Consider the following 22,323-nt stretch of genomic DNA (forward strand, 5'->3'; position numbering starts at 1 on the left):
TGTAAGTTCAGGCAAGGCTTTTATCCTAGCCTCTTCTGTCTTGATGACTTATTCATAAGGTATATGAATGAGCTACTTAGATATGACACGACTATCTCAAATCCAGCATAACTCAAATCAAGATGATGATCTGTCTCCAGAACTGGAATTTTGAACTTCATCCTTAGTGTTGGGCAGTAGCATTCTTTTCACATCCCGGGTTTATAATATCACAACAATCTTTGATGTGTTTTCTCCTCAATCCCTATACAAAACGAGTCATTAATTTCTTCATTACAATTTTGATTCAACTTTCAGTTCCCTCTTTTCCTAGATACCTATTAACACTGCTCCATTCTCCTATTACTGCAAACCTCAATTGGTCTAAGCTGACCTTCATTTCCCGCAACAATATTTACTCCATTAAATCCTGCATATTGACACCAGATTAATTTCTAGATAGGGCTGCTTTTTTCACAGCATGTTTCTGTACAAAAATTAGCATAAAATTAACTTACCCTTCTGGCCATTTTTAACAGTGAAACCATTCAGGGAGCATGGCCCCTTTCCTGCTACCAGCACAAAGCTGTCAAGCTTTCTTGTCACATGCACAGATGAATATGAAAGAACAAGCAGTTAGCTTCTGCTTTTTGATCAATATTGTAAGACTATGTCACTCCCTTGGGGGTCCTCTATGTAACAGAACAACAGAAAAAACCCTCAGCTTTCCTGTATGAAATCTGCTTTAGGTTTGGTTCCTTCTATTTGGAATGTTGGCTGGTATATTAGTTTTCTAGAGCTGCCATAACAAAATATCCCAGACTGGGTGATTTAAATAACAGAAAATTACTTTCTCACAGTCCTGGAGGCCTGAAGCCCAACACTAAGGTGTTGGGAAGTTTGGTTTCTACTGAAGCCTCTCTCCTTAGTCTGCATGTGACCATCTTCTCTCTGCGTCTTCACGTGGGTCTTCTCTCCATGCTTGTCAGTGTTCAAATTTCCTCTGTGTGGGTGCATCCCTGGTGTCTCTCTTTCTTTCTTTCTTTTTAGTATAAACAGGTTTTGTTTGCTTTTGTTTTGTTTTTTTGGGTGAGGAAGATTGGCCCTGAGCCAATTTCTGTTGCCAATCTTCCTCTTATTTTCCCTCCCCAAAGCCCCCATTACAGAGTTGTATATCCTAGTTATAGGTTCTTCTAGTCCCTCTATGTGGGTTGCTGCCTCAGCATGGCTTGATGAGTGGTGCTAGTTCTGTGCCCAGGATCTGAACTGGCAAAACCTGGGCCGCTAAAGCAGAGCGTGCGAGCTTAACCACCAGGCCACGGGGCCAGCCCCCTCTCTTTCTTAATATAAGGACATCAGTCATATTGGATTTGGGCCCTGCCCTTAGGACCTCATTTAATCTTAATTACATCTTTAAAGACCCTAGCTCCAAATACAGTCACATTGGGGGTTAGGGTTTCAATATATACATTTTTGGAGTATCTATCTCTTATACTATGCTCTACACCCATAGAAACTTCAGGATTTAAGTTTACTTTATTTTCTGAATTTAACAAACTTAAGACTTAAGACCCCATAAGAATAGCAGCAGATCTTTCAGCATAACCTTTGCAGGCCAGGAGGGAGTGGCACTGAAAGTCCTGAAAGACAAAAACTTCCACGCAAGAATACTCTACCCGTCAAAGTTATCACTCAGAATTGAAGGAGAGATAGAGTTTTCCAGACAAGCAAAAGCTAAAAAACGTCATCACCACTAAACCAACCTGACAAGAAATGGTAAAGGGACTTCTTTAAGTGGAAGAGAGAGAGTGCTAATTAGTAACAAGAACAAATAGGAAAGACTTACTGCCACTGGAAAAGTAAATATATAATACACATAGTAGATTAATTACTTATAAAGCTAGTATAAAGGTTAAAAGACAACAGTAGCAAAAATAACTATGATTACAATAATTAGTTAAGGGATACACAAAATAAAAAGACGTAAAATGTGACATCAAAAACATAAAACATAGGAGGAGAGTAAAAATGTTGATCTTCAGAATGGGACTAAACTTAAGTTGTTATCAACTTAAAATAGACTATTAAAGATATAAGCTGTGGGGCTGGCCCGGTGGCACAGCAGTTAAGTGAGCACGTTCTGCTTCAGCAGCCTGGGGTTTGCCGGTTTGGATCCCGGGTGCGGACACAGCACTGCTTGGCAAGCCATGGTGTGGCAGGCATCCCACATATAAAGTAGAGGAAGATGGGCACGGATGTTAGCTCAGGCCCAGTCTTCCTCAGCAAAAAGAGGAGGATTGGCAGCAGACGTTAGCTCAGGGTTAATCTTCCTCAAAAAAAAAAAAGATGAAAGTTGTTATATATAAGCCTCATGGTAACCACAAAGCAATAATCTATAGTAAATACACAAAAGATAAAGGGAAAGGAATATAAACATACCACAAAAAACGTCATCCCACCACAATGTAAGAGAATAAGAGAAGAAGAAAGGAACAGAGAGGAACTACAAAAACAGCTAAAAACAACTAATGAAATGGCAATAAGCACATACCTGTCAATAATTGCTTTAAATGTAAATAGATTAAATTCTCTAATCAAAAGACATACAGTGGCTAAATGGATTAAGAAAACAAGACCCATTTATATGTTGTCTACAGAAGACACACTTTAGATGTAGGGACACACACCGACTGTTAGTGATGGGATGGAAAAAGATACTCCACGCAAGTGGAAACCAAAAGAAAGCTGGACTACTTATACTTATATCAGACAAAATAGACTTTAAAACATATTCTGTAATAAGAGACAAAGAAATGTGTTACATAATAATAAAGGGGTTAACCCAACAAGAGGATATAACATTTGTAAATATTTATGCACCCAACATAGGAGCACCTAAATATACAAACAAATATTAACAGATCTAAAGAGAGAAATAGACAGGAATACAATAATACTATGGACATTAATACCCCACCTACATCAATGCATAGATCATCCAGACAGAAAATCAATAAGGAAACACTGGACTTAAATGGCATGTTAGACCAGATGGACTTAACAGATGTTTACAGAACATTCCATCCAAAAGCAACAGGATATACATTCTTCTCAAGTGCACACGGAACATTTTCCAAGATAAATCATATGTTAGGCCACAACCCAAGCCTTAATAAATTTAAGAGGATTGAAATCACATCAAACATCTTTTCTGACTGTATTGATATGAAACTAGAAATTAATTACATGAATAAAACTGGAAAATTCACAAATATGTGTACATTAAACAACATGCTACTGAATAACCAATGAATCAAAGAAGAAATCAGAAAGAAATCAAAAACTACCTTGAGATAAACAAAAATAGAAATGTAACATACTAAAGTTTACGAGATGCAGCAAAAGCAATTCTAAGAAGGAAGTCCATAGTGATAAATGCCTAACTCAATAAACAAGAAAAGTCTCAAATAAGCAAACTAAATTTATATTGCAAGGAACTACAAAAAGAACAAACAAGGCCCAAAGTTAGCAGAAAGAAGAAAATAACAAACAATAGAGCAGAAATAAATGAAATAGAGACTAAAAAGACAATACACCCCCACAATCACTGCAGCATTATTTACAATAGCCAAGATATGGAAACAATCTAAATATCCACTGATGGATGAATAGATAAAGAAATTGTAAATGGAATATTATTTGGCCATAAAAAGGAATGAAATCCTACCATTTGTGAAAACATTGATGGACCTTGAGGGCATTACGCTAAGTGAAATAAGTCAGACAGAGAAAGACAAATACCATATGATTTCTCTCATATGTGGAATCTGAAAAAGAAAAAAATAAGCTCATGGAAACAGAGAACAAATTGGTGATTGCAAGAGGTGGGGGGCAGTGGGTGGGAAAAGGAGTGAATTTCTTTTTTTTTCAGTTTAAATAAATTGAATAAAAATTGTAAAAAAGAAAAAGAATCTTGTATCCCTCTTTCTTGAGGTCAGGATCCAAATCTGCACTATCTTCGAGGCATGATACTCAACAACCCCCAACACACATAGGCCCTTGTGTACATGCATACACATGCAGGGATACACACACACACACACACACACACACACACACAGAAATATGCCCATGGCATCCTGGTGTCTCTTCCATTCTCAAATATTGCAATATTCTCAAACCCACACCTGAATTACTATACTGTGTGACTATCTTTGAACAATAAATTCCTATTTTTGCTGTATGCACAGAGGTGTAGATATTATCTGCAGGATTTTTGCTCCCAAAATCAATCCCAGAAATTTTCTGCTCTGTAGCCCACAGAGTTATATGTATCCATAGCAATATTAAGTGCTTTTTTGCCCACTATTCTTTACCAAAAAAATCGTTTCCTTTTCTGAGGGAAAAAAATATAGCTTTGATAGGTACTAAACAATTTGCCAATAGGACAGATAGTCTTGGATGTCAACTAAGTAAAGAGAAATGTCCAGAAGAAACAATTCAAGAATATTTACAGGTTGCAATTATCTCTCCTGTGGCAGTTAAACTTGACGTATCCCCAGTCAAGGAAATTTCTGAAGTCCTTAAATAAAAGCTCTTTTTTAAAGAATACGTAGTAAATGAGGAAGAGTTACCATATTAGAAAACTGTCCTTAAGTTTCAAAACAGCCTTAGGTTTCAAAAGCAATAGAGGCATATTGAGACACAGAACTTTCAGTAAATACTGAATTAGACCATGTCTTATCCATAACCATGTGGTCAAACCATGGTAGATATTCCAAGAGCTAAATGGAACAAAGCAAGACGCTGACTGTGAGCTTTTCACGAAATCCTAAAGAAGAACTAGATACCATAATATAATTAAGATAACAGTGAATTATAATTAAATTTCATCTTAGATTCCATTATTACAATAATGTTTTAAATCATAAGGGGTAAATCTAGACAAAGTGCCACCTTGAGAGGAAGGAGAATTGTTTGGGAGAAGATGGAGATGCACTAAAATTGTTTGAGTGCGGCTGCAAATGGAAGCTAAGAAGATCATTTCTATAGCGTAGAATTAGTTGCAATAAAACCATTTTAAAACAGACAATTATTATTTTAGAAAACATTTATGAATATTTCTTAAAAATTAAATTTTGGGAAGATTTTGAAATCTAAAGATAGGTACTATTTCGGGACATATTATTTATTCACTGATATCTATCAAAAATTTACTATAAAACCATGCAATTTGATCAGAGATTTAGAAAGGCGGACATGCAGAATTTAGGAATTCTGTGAAACAGCAAAACAACCTCTGCATCAAGCCTGTGGCTCAAGCATTGGACTTGAGCTCTGGAGCATACAAAACACAGGAACTAAAATCAAGGCCCAGTTCTAGAAAAAATAAGAATCAGGGATGTGCTATCAAGCTGAGAATCAAATCCCAGTCTGAGTAATAAGTTTCGAATTAGTGTTAGAATAAGTTTTGTAAAAGGGGGGAAAGAGGAGAGAGAAGAGAACTGATATTTATTTAGACTTTTCCATTGCCAGACACAATTTAAATCTAATCCACAATAAAATTTATAAGATTTTTATCCTCGTTGCATGTGAGGGAACCTAATGCACATCAAAGCAATTGAACTACATAAGATTGCTAAATTGTAGATCTAAGATTTGAATTCAGCTTCGCCTAATGGCGAATTCATGATCTTTATTTCACTAGTGGTCCTCAGACTTTGTGACAATAATAAATCAACTAATACAAACTGAGCATTTGCTACGAGTCCAACACCTCCATGTATTTTAAACATACAAATTTATTTAACGTTCTCAACAAAATTAAGTGATGTGTTGGTATTATTATCTACAGAGTTTGACTCACCTAGGGTCATTCAGCTAGTAAGTAAAAAGATGGGATTTAGACTGTGTTTTCTGGCCCCTAAATCTAATGCCCCTAACTGCACATAGCCTCCTCGCAATACTTTAATCATCTCTTTCTGAAGTAGGATGGGATGACAGGCCCAGGACAAAAACCAAACCTGGCCTGCCGCCTGCTTTTGTAAATAAAGTTTTATGTGACTCCAGCTATGCGCATTTGTTCATGTCCTATAGCTGCTTCCTTGATACGACTCAGTTGACTTGTCGCAATACAGCCCATCTGGCCAGGACTTTACAGAAAAATTTTGCTGACCCTAATGAAGACCACAGACAATAAAACAATATTTGTATATGGTTCAGGTAAGTGATTCAAATCTTTCATGATAATTCACTATTCTTTTTAAATCTCCTCTTCTCCCCTCACTTTGCTCAGAAGCCCATCTAATCAAAGAGAACAAGACAGATGTATTTGTTTTTACACATATTTGTTGTAAATATAATTTGAGCCATTTTGATTTTATTAACAGCTAGTCCTCTTATATAAAAAGCAGTAACAGGAAATAATCTATTTAAAACTACATCTGAAGTAGTAAACATCTGTCTTTCCATTAGGAAATTGCACTAAAATAAAGTCAACAGTTAGCTTTCTCAAGTTTTTATTTTCATCAAAGTTAAAATGAAACAGTTAAAGAATAACCACCCTCCATAAAAATTAGTCACTAGTTGCTAAAACACTTTTGCTTATCTGCAAACATGTGAATACTTTAAGGTTTATATTACTCCTAGGCAACTGCATTATCTTATGTAAATTTGTAATATCATCTTTTACATAGCCAGTGATTAAAAATAGGCATTTTCACTGTTAAATATGCCTTTGATTCTGATTTTCAAACAAAAACGAAACAATTCCAATAAAAATGTGTCTCAAAGGAACACAATTGAAGGCTTTCCACAGTACCATTTGCTTAAGTGGCTTCCTGCTGTCTCCCCCCACCAGAAGTGCTAACAGCTCTGAGCATCCCCTGGAGATTCTGGAGGGTGCCATCTGCTGTATGTCTGCTATGCTGCAGCCTGAAATTCTTGATGTCAGATTCAGCCCATCGAATTACACCATAATATGTGAGTTGTATTACAAGTGAGACATTAACACCGGATTCATGAAGAAAATTGAAAGTTACACATGCATAGCAAAAGCATATTAGTGGTTATTTGATTAATTATTGAATATGATTATAACACAAATAACCACAGCATTCAGGTACAATGAGGGTGGCATTTATTGTTAATATTGTGGGTTGCAGTTTTCTTTTTTTATAAGAAATAAAATAACATACATGACTAGCAGATAATATAAGTACACATCCCAGGAAAGAATTCTCTGGGTGATAGGCAAACACTTTTTCACTGTGATCCCACTCTATTTTTATTTCAGTGTCAAATAAACATCAGAAAATACATTGATGGCAAAGAGGTAGCCAGACTATTTCTGGAACTTTCACAGGCAGAGAAATACAGAGGGGGATGGAGTTGGTGGACAGGGACCTACTCAGAGTATGAGCAATTTGGAAAGACTGAGATTTTTAATGCATTTCACACATATAGAAAATATTACGCATACATAAAGACTTTGAAGGAAACATATTAGAAAATATACTGTGAATATAAAATAGATAATATCTACAGAGTCCTCTACTGGCCCCTCCTTAATTGAACATATCTACTTCCTCTCGTCCACTAATTCTACACAGGTAATCTTATTCTGAATATTATGTTTAACATCCTTTTACTTTTTTATATGGCTCTACTATATATATAGAGAGAGAGTAAGTTATATATAAACTTATATATATAAATATATATAAATTATATTATATAAACACATTTATAAACATGTGTGTATATAGTAAATACATAATATATATACAGCAAATATATATGGTATATATAGTAAATATATATTCTTTAATATATTAGCTTTGCATAAGCTATACTTATATATTATATATATAAATATGCTTATATTTTATGTATAGTAAATATATACTAAATATATATGCTTTAATGATATATTATTTAGCTTTAGATATTTTTGAACTCTATATTCTGCATGAATTTATCTGTGACTTGATTTTTGTGCTCAAAATATTCTTCATGGGACATGATGATACATGAACATAAAGCATTCTATTCCAAGAATATACTACACTCTGCTAGGAGAGTAACCTGGTAAAAATACTTTGGAGAAACCTTGATATTATCTAGTAGTTTTGAACATGTGCTTACCTAGTAATTCCACTTCTAGAAGAGACCAGATTTTCATGGAGAGAATAAGCACCTTGCCCAAAGTCACAAGTGCCTAGTAAGAGCTGAAACTCAAATCTGAGCAGTCTGTTCTAGTACAATAAGATAACAAATGAGAACCAGCTGGAAATGGTTACTATTTCTAATCTAGGCTTTGGCTTTATAAACTAACACTTTGACTAAGCTGTTTACATATTGAAATTCCTAAAGCCTCGGTAGTATGCTTTTGGACTAAATCAATGGATTGCCAAATTCACTGATTGCTTACCTTTTCTTTCCTTATCATACTTCTCACCACCACTCCTCAAGTTGGCTTTCTTGAAGCAATGCTTTCCCTTGGCTTCTTGATACTACACTCTTAGTCTTCTTCCCATTTTATTGGACATTCTCTTTCTTGATTTTCTGATCATTAAAAATTGGAGATTCCCACCCTGGTTTTATATGCAAGTTCTCTCTTTCATAGCTTTAAACAGATCCTATACAATCATGAATACTCAATCTATATTTCTAGGTCTGACCGTTCTGAGCTTGCAGACACATTAATTCAAATTTCCACTTGAACCATACATTTACCTGTCTAAATAAGCATCTCAATCTTAACCTGGCCAAAACAGAATTCTGGTATCCCTCCTGCCTCTTGCAGGTTACTCCTCTCCTAATCTTACCAGTCTCAGAAAATGGCAATAATATCTGCCCGTTACTCAAACTACAATTCTCAGTTATCCCTTTTCTCTTTGTGTCACCAACCAATCCCAATTCACCAGCAAGTACTGTTGACACGCCACGCATCTTTTTTTCTTTTCTCTCTCTCAATGGATACCACCATTGTCTGTCACTATGATTTCTCACTTGGAAAATTCTTTCTCATATATTGACTGCAAACAGAAAATTCAATTGACATGTAATAGCTCTTTTGCCAAGAAATGTCAGGACAAATGTGCTGCCACAATTGAAAGCCCAGAAAAGCATACATGGCAACAACACCTCTACTTTTAGTTTCAGCTAGTAGGGTCTTATTAACAATTATTATTGTTGAATTTTATTCAATAAATACAACATTTTGTTCTATTAAAGAGCATTTAGTGGTATATGTCCAAGTATTTAAGAAATCTCAAATATTTTCCCCCTGGTTTAACACAGTCAGTAATAATCACACAAACAAGATCATTTCAGTAGCTCATGTTCATGGGTGCTTACCCCACACCCTCACTGTGATAACATGTTATATACATTCTATTGTTTAGTTGTCTAAATAACTCTATAAAATAGTTAGTAACATTGCATATGACTAAACAGAGACTTAAATACCTTAATCAACTTGTAGCAGCTATAAAGTGGCAGAAGTGAGATTGACACCTAGATCTCAACGATTCCAAACACTCCTGATTTTTACCACTCTAATATACTTCCTCCAGTGGGACTCCGTGAGTGAAATGGGGCTGGGGAAAAATTTTAGGGAAGATTTTTTTCTCTAACTTCTCTAATCTCTCCCAGAGGACTACTGAAAGTTAAGGTTGCTTACACAGCAAAAGAGGCATGGAATTACACTTCCCTCGTCTTCTTATCTACTTTCCAGATCAAGTTTTATAGGCTCATAAAGAGTCAGGCCTTATGTAGGCAGAATATTCTTATTCAGCAACTGATCCGTTCTCAGTGAATCTAAGATATGCCACTATTTAAACCACAAGTTTCTTTAGGGAGTATACAATGGGATCCACTGCTGTGTATGAAGACAGTGTTACATTGTTGATTTTTTTTTTACTTATGTTATTCTAAAGATGAGAAGAAAATTAAGTTGTAAGAACAAACTGTAAGAATTGACAATAGCTACAGCAAAGTTGCAGGGTGCAAAATCAACTTACAAAAATCAGTTATATTTCCATACTCTAATAACAAACTAACAGAAAGAGAACTCAAGAATACAATTCCATTTACCATTGCAACAAAAAGAATAAAATATCTCGGAACAAATTTAACCAAGGAGATGAAAGATCTATACAATGAAAAATATAAGACATTATTGAAAGAAATAGATGATGACATAAAGAAATGGAAATATTTTCCATGCACACGGATTGGAAGAATAAACATAGTTAAAATATCCATACTTCTTAAAGCAATCTACAGATTCAACGCAATCTCAATTAGAATCCCAATGACATTCTTCATGGAAATAGAACAAAGAATAATAAAATTCATATGGGGAAATAAAAGACCCCAAATAGCTTAAGCAATCTTGAGAAAAATATAACAAAGCTGGAGGCATCATAATCCCTGACTTCAAAATACACTACAAAGCTACAGTCATGAAAACAGCATGGTACTGGCACAAAAACAGACACACAGATCAAAGGAATAGAATTAAAAGCCCAGAAACAAAACCACGCATACACGAACAGCTAATCTTTGACAAAGGAGCTAAGAACATAACAAGGGAGAAAGGAAAGTCTCTTCAATAAATGGTGCTGGGAAAACTGGACAGCCACACGCAAAAGAATGAAGGTAGACCATTATCTTTTGCCGTACACAAAAATTAACTCGAAATGGATTAAAGACTTAAAGGTAAGACCTGAAAGCATAAAACTCCTAGAAGAAAATATAGGCAGTATACTCTTTGATATTGGTCTTAGAAGGATCTTTTTGAATATCATGTCTACTTGAGCAAGGGAAACAAAAATACGCATTAAAAAATAAACAAATGAGCCTTCATCAGAATAAGGAGCTTCTTCAAGGCAAAGGAAACCATGAACAAAATGAAAAGACAACCCACCAAATGGGAGAAAATATATGCAAATCATATATCTGACAAGGGGTTAATCTCCAAAATATATAAAGAACTCACACAACTTAACTACAAATAAACAAACAACCTTATCAAAAAATGGGCAGAGGATATGAACAGAAATTTATCCAAAGAAGATATACAGATCGCCAACAGACACATGAAAAGATGTTCAGCATCACCAATCATTAGGGAAATCCAAATCAAAACTACAATGAGACATCACTTTACACTGGTCAGAATGGCTATAATTATCAAGACAAAAAATAACAAATGTTGGAGAGGATGTAGACCAGAGAGAACCCTCATACACTGCTCGTGGGAATACAAAACTGGTACAGACATTATGGAAAATAGTATGGAGATTTCTCAAAAAAATAAAAACAGAAATACCATATGACCAAGTTATGCCACTACTGGGTACCAAAAGCTTAAAGGAGTTGTCCTTTAGCTATTTCAAGTTGAAGAAGGGGTTATCATGAAGAGATTTGTGGGTGTGGCTTTTGTATAACGGAATAAAGCCCTAATGAGATTCACAAGAGATTCAAACAGAATTTAAGAGAGTTATATTCACAGAAATGCTTTGCAGTTTGGACTTAAAGGAATGGAGACTCTATAAAATAAAAAAGGGCTTTGGATAAGAATGTCTACAAGCGCAAACCAGGACGAGAAAACTAAACTGCAAACCTGCTAACCTTATAAGAAAAGAAAAGATGACTATCAGAGTAGAACTAAGAGTACAGGGGAAGGAACTAAAAGTCCTGGAGAATTATTCCCAGGCTGTCAGTCCTAATCAAGAAACTGCTCACCTACGCATTAGTTTACAGCTCTTCAAATGGAGAACTGTACTTGAGTTGCTGTACTGAAGCGTCATCTACAACTGCGCATGCTTCACATGATGAGATTCAGTCCTCTGAGCTGCTGCTGTAATTGAGTGATACTTTGAGCGGCATTGGGAGGGGTAAGTGTACTTTGTATCGTGAGGGATGTATCACTAGGGGCCAGAGGATAGAGTGTGGTAGCCAGCCTCCAAGAGGGGTCACAATGTTCCCCACCTCTTGTATCCAGGCCTCTGTATAGTGCCCTCCAATGCTGAATGAAGGTTGTTCTCCGTGACCAATAAATTTCACGAAAGTGATGGTATGTTACTTCTGAGACTAAGTTAGAAAAGACATCATGTATTTTGTCTTGTTCTCTCTCTCTTGGATTGCACACTCTAGGGTAAGCCAGAGAAGCATACTTTGTTCCTCTATCTCCTGATTAAAAAAAAAATAATATTGGTTTTAAGTTTTTCTTAAATATTTGATAGAATTCACCAGTGAAACCTCCTGGGCTTAGATTTTTCTTTATGGGACTGCTTTTTCTCTGTTTAATAATAGAATCTATTTCTGTAATAGAAATAGGACTGCTCAGATTATTCATTTTTTCTGGTGTGACTTTGGAAAGTTGCACTTTTCAAGGAATTTGTGCTTTTCATCTATATTATCATATTTATTGCCATACTGCTGTTTATAATACTTCTTTATTATCCTTTAATATCTTTAGGATTTGTAATGATTATTCCTCCCTTGACTCATTGCTAATATTAGTAATTCATGTTGTTTATTTTTTCTTTAATTTCTTTTCTTCTACAGTTGTTTTTTTTCCTTAAACTTCCCAAAGAACAAATTTGGGCTTCATAATTTTTCTATTATTTGTCTGTTTTTAATTTCATTAATTTTGTTCTTTATATTTCTTTCTATTACTTCCTCTGGGTTCAATTTGTCTTTTTTTTTTCTAGCTTCTTAAGAAAGAAACTTCGATAATCAATTATAGTACTTTCTTCCTTTAAATGTAAACTTTTAAAGCTATAAATTTTCCTCCAAATAAGGTTTCAACTGTATCCCACAAATCTGGATTTATTGTATTACATAAACTAAAAAGGCCTAGGCTCTGAGGGAGGGGATTACAACCTTGGATAAATGCACTTATTCACTGTTATCCTACTAGAAACTACACTACACTATTCATTATACATGAAATGCCCTCCCAGCGGTTTTCTTGGTCAGTTGCCAAACAGTACAAACAAATTTTGTAATAAGATAGTGACAAAAAGAGAAAAGAGCAAACTAAAAGGAAACATTAGAGAATATCTCTGTAGATATTAAGCATTCTCTCGTCTACAGATAACAGATTATGCAAAAAACAATTAACAAATGTTGAAGAAACAAATTTACATAGCTCTCCTCCCTTGCTATAGTCACTTCTTTTATCACTAGTACTAAAGAATAAAGTTATAATAGAATTTCTAAGGGCCCAAAGTCAGTTTTATTATTTTTTTTAAATAAAGGAGTTGATTTTTGAGGTTGTTAGGAATATGCACACTGTTGGGTTTTTTTGGTTAGTAAGATTTGCCCTGAGCTAACACCTGTTACCCAATCTTCTGTTTCTGCTGGAGGAAGAGTGACTCTGAGCTAACATCTGTGTCCATCTTTCTCTCTTTTGTATGTGGGTTGCAACCATAGCATGGCTCAATGAGTGGTGTAGCTCCGAGCCCAGGACCCAAACCAGCAAACCCAGGCCACCTAAGTGGAGCATGCTGAGCTTAATCACTATACCACTGGGCCGACCCTGCATGTGCATTTTAATAATAGCAGCTGATCTTCAAAGAAGGCAGACAAAATTAGGACTGTGAGATTCCATTCCGATTATTCACATTTGACTCACTTCAAAATTAAAACCTAAGATGCACCATCAGGAAAAATCTCAAATAAGAACACTTTCTAGTGTGATATATTAAACTAATTAATTACTTTTTTATTTTAAAAATCAAATAATTGAGATCTTCTGCAGTTAAAAAATAATCTATGTACAAAAGTTGGACTACTATGCATCCTGAAAAATAAGTTCACGAAATAGGAATAAACACTATTTTTCTATACTAAAAAGGTGTTAATCTAAGATGAACAGTTGTTACTAAACTCAAATTTAGTAATGAAAGGTAAATTGCCGTTTGGCTTAGAGAACTTTCAAATAAACCATTTTCTTTAAAGGCATCTATTATTACCAGAACAGTTGTCTATGATAATCACATAAAAATATTGCTTTTCTTGTTGATTATAAAGAATAAGACCCCCTGCTCTCTGAATGGGCTTAACAAATAGATGTAATTATTGCTCATTGTACACCAGCTTTGAAAATCAATTCTCTTCAGTTTCTTCAAACACTCTTTAATGAAGAAAAATAGATGAAAGTATAAAAACAATCTCAATATATTCTGAACATTGATTCTACAATGAATATCACTGAATATTTTTAAATTATAAAATTAAGTACCCTAAGAAAGCCTCTTGCCACTTCCTGTCAGTTCTTCTACTTCCCTTTACATGTATTAATTTTTTATTAAAATCCAAATCAAAGAGATAGGTAGAAAGCTGAACAGTTGAGTGTTAGAGACTTTGAGATTAATATCTTTTAATATAACAGCTGTTATTAAGTTTGCCTTTGTTCAAAGAGGTCCACACTGCATGTTAAGCCAACATCGGGAAATTACACAAGTGCAGGAAAACGTTTATGTTGTCAGTATGGGAACCATATAGTCATACAGACAGTGGTGTGCTGGTAAATATTTGACAGCAAGCTCAGTAAAAATTAACTGCCCTTATTTATGATGTTTGCCAATTTCTGTGGCATGATATTCCAATGTGGCTGATTTCAAGCTACTAAAATGACACACTTGAATCTACAATTGGGAAATATGCACAGTAGCCATTATACAGTATTTCCACATAGAGATTCAATGGATGTAAATAAGCTCACGAGTGTAGTTAATAGTAAAATGTAGTAAAATAAATAGGAAATGATGAGTTTTGAGTACTGATTGCGCTTTGAAAAATACAATTCGTTTCATCATAAGTGTATACAGTTTCATTTTTTATGCCTGTGCTTAACTGCAAGCTCATAAAATTCCTAAAATTCGAACAGTCATCAAGTATAAGCACACCACTCCTGCACACCGTTGCATAGATTCTAGTCACAAAAGCTATGCCAGTGATATAAACTGGTATGGGATACGGAGAGCTCTTCCAGTTTTTACTCCAGCACTTGATAAGGAACACGTGACTGGAAACCCCCAAATAGTCTAGGGCAATCTTTCTCTTAAAATCCCTTCTCTCTTCCTGATTCCATTCTGGCCTCTAGAGGTAGCTGCCAGCACTATTATTATCATCAGTGTTAGAAAAGCAAATATCAGTGATCATCACTGTAAGGGAGCCATAATACTATTTATTCTAAACAGTTATGGTTTTCTGTTCTCGCACTATTTATTAATATCTCCTCTCAATTGAATGATAATGAGATATAATAAAAAGTCACTGAATTTAGAGTCAGAAATCATCCTTACCAGAGGAAAGTTATTCAAAATTTCTGACCCCCTCACTTTATATCTTTGAAATAATATTAATGTGTACACTTTCCATAAAAACCCCCCAAAGAAAATAACTGTTGTAATTATATATTTAAAAAAACCCATAGCACATTTGAATCATAAAGAATGGCTGATTTCTGGGCATAAAGGCGAGAGAATCCATCACTCATTTTCCTGACTAGCTCATCCTTTAACTGAGCATAGGTTGTGGGAGGGCAGCAGTGTTCAATGCACAAAATCAGTCAGACTTTCAGATTAAATTTTACTACACTGATTTTCACTGGGACAAAAATGACTAAGTAAACTACTTTTATGGTATCATATAAACTAAGCCTCATGTATCATTAAAGCAAAGTCCGTTTAATAGGTCTCTCAAAAGCTTTATAATAACATATAAACATAACTTAAGAGCTGATGTCCATTTCTCTTTACCTGATTTTTCCCAGGCTTGGTGTCAATTTATTCTTTTTCAATTCCTTCATGGAATTTTAGAAGTTAAGGGCTAAAGAGTGCCTTATAAACCAGAACTCCAAACCCCTCATTTGACACACAAGAAAAGCTGAGCACCAAGAGGACACCTGCCCCCTGCACAGTGTCATTCAGTTCATTATCGACAGAAGCAGGGACTGACCGGGTCTACAGCCCTCACTGTCTAAAGGCACCGAAAGACATTAATCTTAGAGTAAACCATTACCTCTTGAAGAACCCTCTTCATCTTTAATAATAACGTCTTGACAGCTGTGCAGTCCTGTAACATCAGTCTGAATGGCAGAGAATCTATGCCTCCATTCTCTTCCACACCTTGCAGGGGCCAATCTGCAGATGGACTGCTGGGCATTCGGCTGATGTGGGCACACCTGGCTTCCTGATCAAGGTCTTTTGTTAACTTCAGGGAAAGGTTCCTAACAAGAGAAAGAAAAAGAACAAAAATTATGACGTAACACATTCAGAGCAGCATTTTCCAAGTTGTTGATCAATGTCAGTAGTGAGCTAGAAAAAATTTCCTTGTGACCCTCATCATTTCCTCATATTAGTCTTTGAAAATTCTGAAACCATTTGTCAAAATTACAAAATTGGTCAATTGCATATTTCGTAGTAAGATTCAATGACAATCAAATTTCATTTATACATGATAACTGTGTTTACACTTCTTTAACTCTTTCAAAAATGTTGAAAGTCAACAGAAATCACTGAAAGAGAAAGTTCATATAAAGATTTTCTGAAAATATGCTTAAAAATTAACTGAAAAGGAAAGATTAAGAAATCAAAAATTAGGATAAAATAATTTTGGCAATTACTTTAAATTTCTAAAGCAACCAATGACCATTTTAGGAATTAAGGAAGCTTATTATACATAGGATTTTATGTAAAATTAGTGAAATAAACGGAAAATGCATAACTCTAAATGTAATTAGCATGCTTTCAAATAATCATTAAATTTTTAGCATAGTAAAGTGTAGGGAAACAAAACACACATATTTATTTTGTTCTACTTCATAATCAGCAATTACTTGAAAATAATGCATTTTGAAAATCCTTTAAGATGGCTAACATTGGAGATATAAGCAAAAGAAAAGATACTAAGATTGACAGTTTTCCAAATGTGCAAATCAGGTAGATCTAAAAATAGTATGAAAAGATGAGCCTATGACAATAATCTTTTTTAATGATTTTGTCTAAGTTTATTTCCATTTGTTAAATCCAAGGGGCCAATCCAACAATGACAATTAATATTATAAGATAGCTCAGGATACTTATGAAAAAATAGTTTAGGACTTGGGTTCAATTTGAATAGCTTTTATGTATATTATTTTCCTAATTATATGCTAAGGTCACTTAGCTGTCTAAATTGAGTAAAAACAGAGTTGCCTTCGAACTTGCCATGAAGATTAGGCAAAGATGCAAATGAGAAAATATATATTCAGTTAATTTTATTCAAATTTGGTTATTCACAAATAGTATAATTTAATTTATAAAGTATTGGAAAATTAGTAAAGAAAGCATATTTTTGGATCAGCTCAATTCTTTACCTGTCTTCCCAGGTATACTCAGGTATATTCATTGATCACAACTGTCCTTTCAATGGAAAGATTTCTATGCCCATTTTATATCTATAATGAAATACTAAATAAGTAGTCATGGCTAACACTTTTTGAAGGCTAACTATGAGCCAAGTACTGTGCTAACCATTTCACATATGTTAATTCATTCAAACATTGAACAAGTCAAAGAGGCAGATGCAATGATTATCTTTATTCTACATATGAGAAAACCGAGGCCCAGATAAGTAACTTTTCTCAGAGTTAAATGGCTAGTAAGAAATAGACCTGGGATGAATCAATCTAAGCACTCTTGTAAGATAAGATTTTTTTCCTACTAATCCCATAATGTGCACATATTATAAAACAATGTATATCAGGCAGTCTTGTAAGGACTTCCCATATGTTAAACCACTTAATACTCCCAACACCTCTTTGAGGTAGGTACTGTTAGAATCCCCATTTCACAGTTGAGGGATACGAGTCTCAGAGAGTTTAAGTAACATGCTGATGGTCACACAGCAAACAAGAGACAGAGCTGAGATTATTGCACTTGAGCTCTAAATCACTACACAATCCTGCATCTCACCTTGTGTGAAGAACAAGCAAGCAAATGAACAAAAACAAAAAAAATCTACAATTATACAAAGACTCATTTATATTTTCACTTTTAAAATATATTTTATCTGATATGACTGATTCATTTTAACTATATACAACTTATAGTGACCTATACAATCATTCTTAAAGATTTCTATTTTATTTCAGCATCTTCTAGGCTATTTTCTCTAAGACAAAGAAGAATAAAATGGAATATAAAAACTAGAAATCACAGTATGTGTAATAGTATTTTAGTTATAATAGAATTTTCAAAGAGTTATCAGGCTTAAGTTGTGAGCTGGCCTGGTGTCTGGCACATCTTAGGTTGACTCAGTAAATAACTGTACAATTGAAGTTGAATAAATGACTATAATAATGAGAGAATGAATAAAACATAATTCTCTGTAATAATCCATGCCTACACTCTCATTGGTATACAGACATTTTTCTAGAAGTGAATTGTTATGTATTGCAGGGTTGCCACCCACGGTTCAAAATTTCCTGGCACTCTCCCAATAAAATAATCAGACTCAGGTTTTTATAATTTCTTTTGCTAGACTGCTGTTTCTTTGAGCCTATTTCCTCAATCGTGAATGTAAACATCAGTGAAGACTGACAAAGCTCGCAGAAACCATACTAGTGGGAAGCTCTACAACTAATTTCAGGAATTTACTGAGATTCTGTGGATTAGAGTTTAATATTTACAAATTGTGGGATGTCTGCCATTTCTCAGGAAGTTAAGAATGGGCTATAGAAATGCATTTAGAAGATAAAATTAGCCATTTGTTCTATGCTTCAAAAGTTTGGATCTATTCTTCATTCCAGAAAGAGAGAATGATGGCATTTTTTCACAATTATGGAAAACATCCAATTTGTATCGAACAGAGCAACGGTGGTGAAGTTGCAGAGATTAATAGGATTATTAATCCTATTATTAATTGGTCACTGACCTTAAGAGGCCCACTACAAGTATTAAATTCTTAGTAGCCGATACCAAAAAATGACAACTAATAAATACTCTTTCACATATGAAAAACAAATCTATTTATCTCAAAACATTTTACTTGTACATGAAAAACAGTCACCTACAAGACCACAGTAAGCAAACCACGTTCACTCAGGTTGAGGCAGTTAGTGAAATGGGCTGTTAAACAGGCCTGCTCCTCTGTTGCTAGGCCAGCACAGCCATCCTGTTCTATGTTTATGGCCATTGTATTTCTGATTGATTGATGCCTGTGGTTTACAATTGTCTAATATTTTGAATATCAATGTTTTTAACAATAGACTTTTATTGGGCCCAAAACACCTAAGTGTCTCTGGAGAAATTTAGCTAAAAAAAACCTATCTCTGTAGATGACAAGAAAAGAAAAATCTCTAATACGGAACCAGAATTTCCTCTAGCACAGACAATCCATAAGGCCAAAAGGAGAGCTAAGCTGTCCTGTGCCTGCGTTAGCAGGGCTCACCAGATACCAGAGTCCATGCACTTTGGGATATATAGCTCTGTGTCTGCCAACTCTGAATTATCACAGTTTCAAGAAACTGAACAAATGTGCTTTACATAAAAAAGAAAGATAGTCCCTTAACATGGCCAAAAAAAAAAAAAGGTAAGATACTTTGGGCTGATACAGTGGTTCATTAATCACCAAACTACTGCAAACAAAAAACAAAGACAATGTAATTTCCACCAAGCACATTTATATACCGTCACCCTCTCTGTGTCAACTCCACGCATCTTGGGTAGACTTGCTCGGTAATTACACTTGCCTCGTTGGTTATGAATACTAACTAAGTCTTTATAATTTAAAATTCAGTAACACTTAGACAAAGTCAAATTGAGACTTATGGGCCTTTCTTAGTCCATAAATACCAAAATAATGAAGGTTTTTAGTAGGATTAACAGCAAAACTCATAAATGTTACATTAACTGTATTCTTGAAAGTTTCAATGTGAGAAACTTAAAGAGTTTCAACTAGTTCTTAAAACATTTACCATGAACTACTATGGCGAATTCTCTCTGTACTTTGGTCACTGGGATACTTTGTGTGAAAGGAATTTTCTACCAAGCTAGTTCGAGTTCTCCTGCCATTCTATTTTCAGTATGACAGACAATTTTAATGGAAAAAATATGTATCTTGACATAAACTATAGAGTGATTAAAGGATTTCTGCTTAACAGGGACAGAAAACAAAAGAATATTTCCATGATGTTTTATCGTTTCATTATAACCAGCATTATCATTTTGATAGTGAGAAATTTTCTTTCCACCTATATGTACTCTTCAAATAACCTGAAAACGTCCCAATATAATGGCAAAATGACTAACAAAATACAGGATCACATCAGTTGCAAAGGACTGATGCTCTTACCCATCACAGGAGCTAGTCCTTGCTTATTTAGTGCACTGACACCTCTCATTACAGTAAATGTGCATGGTCATAAGGGATCTGTCTCAATGATTTACTTTTGTAATGTGACTATGATTTCCGAACCAGATTTCCAAAGAATGGAAAACTAAATACAATCTCTATTTGCCCAGCATAACAAATAAGCATGTGTTTACAACTGCCTTCCACAGCCTCATTAAGTAGATTTGCAGAACACAACAGTTTTTAAAAGCCTTGCTTTGGGAAACTCATTGTTATTTAAACCTCATTTAAAAAAAAGTTCAGGTTACTTATGGTAAATGAAATCTTAGCTTGAATAACTCAAAGAGAGGCACAAGGGTATACATTTGTATTAATGAACTGGCATCCTCCAACCTAACAAAAACTGTCGGTTTAAGGAACTATCTACAAAAAGGCTATCACGGTAAATAAACTATTTTTCTCATATTTTCTTTCAAAATATATTGTTTATCTGAAAGTGTCATTTTAGGAAAGAATTTGTATCTAAAATTGTTTTATAAATGGGTATTAGCCATATTTCAAGAAGAGGTAGAACCAGCATCCACAGTAGGATAGTGGGTATAAGAATTTGTTAACACTTTACAGTTAGACATGAATTTACATGTGCGAAGGATTTCACTACTACCTGTGATAGGTGGAAAGGCAAGATAAAATCCAAATAACCTAATATAGCCATAAAGGTCTTCCATAATCTAGCAACTGTTTGCCTTACCATACCTTATCTTATAACAGCTGTTTTCTTGTTTTTTGAGTTCCAATCACACTGGCCTTCATTCAGGTCCTGAAATGTGCCAAGCTCCATCCTGCCTCAGGACCTTTGCATATGTTGTTCTCTATGCATGAAAAAGTATTGCTAATTCACCTTTTGTTCTCTCCTTAAAATACATCATGTACTCAGGGAAACCTCCTTTATATCCTGTACCCTACACTTCAAACATACACAGGTCCACATGTTCTATGCTAAGCCTTCCTTTGTAGCACTTTTCACAGATGTGATTAAAAAATTAACTTGAGGAGACCTCTGGGAACACATTGGACTCCACTTCATCTCCCGTTCCCAAAACACAGAAATACTGGATAAATTATAACCACACTTATTTTTAAACATATTACAGTACAGGAGGCAAAGACAGGAAAATTTCCAAGTGCCAAAAGAGCAAAAATAAAACTGCAATAATTATAGGAGTTGCCACTGTGGTGGTGTCAGTGTATTGAACTTGGATGTGGTCTGTAAAAACAGACGCTGCAGTTTTTGTGCCTATGCAGATACAGGAGAGTATCCGCGAGTGACAAAGAAGTCACCCAGCGCTGGGAGACACGAGAGTTCCAAGCTTTACAAAAGCCTCAAAAAAAATCAATCTGATCTCCTTGTAAATTAACTGCCTGCTAGAAAAACACTCTCCTTTCTCTAAAGAAAGACAATCAAATACAGACTCCCAAAAACATGTCTTCCACAATGTCTGGCAAATACTCAAATGAATAGACATGCAAAGGAGCAGAAAAATAACTCATACACACTAGGAGATGACACATATATTGGAATTAGCAGACAAGGATTTTAAGCAGCTAACATAAATATCTTTAAAGTTTTATAAGAAAAACTGGACTTAATTAATAAATAGATGGTTATTCTCATCAGAGAAATAAAAACAATAGAAAACAACAAAATTGAAACTCCAGAACCCATTGATAAAATTTTTGTAAGGAAAAAATTGCTATGGGAGACATCGTTGGCTGCCTGCTCACTACACATTCACACCCTCCTCCTGTCTCTTTAAAACAAAACCGAAAATAAAAACTCCCTAATTTGTTCAAATGCTGGCTCTCCTATAGCTCCAAGAAATGACGGGAAGTCTGGTGAGGGTCTTCAAGGAAATGTCTCCTCTCTGGGAAGAAGAGATTCAGGGAAGAGACAGCCACCTTTCCTGTGGATGTTGTTTTGACTTG

The 22,323-nt window shown here is 34.8% G+C and overlaps 1 protein-coding gene across 9 annotated transcripts in view; it reads right to left on the reverse strand.

The window, feature by feature from the left end:
- CCSER1 (coiled-coil serine rich protein 1) overlaps positions 1-22,323 on the reverse strand; it is a 1,207,616-nt gene that overhangs the window by 773,948 nt on the left and 411,345 nt on the right. For all 9 annotated transcript variants that reach the window (XM_070614289.1, XM_070614290.1, XM_070614291.1 and 6 more), the window contains one exon: positions 16,024-16,231. In XM_070614289.1, the coding sequence (XP_070470390.1) occupies positions 16,024-16,231 (208 nt within the window). The remainder of the gene's footprint in view (positions 1-16,023; positions 16,232-22,323) is intronic.

Source organism: Equus przewalskii, chromosome 3, assembly GCF_037783145.1.
Source record: "Equus przewalskii isolate Varuska chromosome 3, EquPr2, whole genome shotgun sequence".
NCBI lineage: Eukaryota > Metazoa > Chordata > Mammalia > Perissodactyla > Equidae > Equus > Equus przewalskii.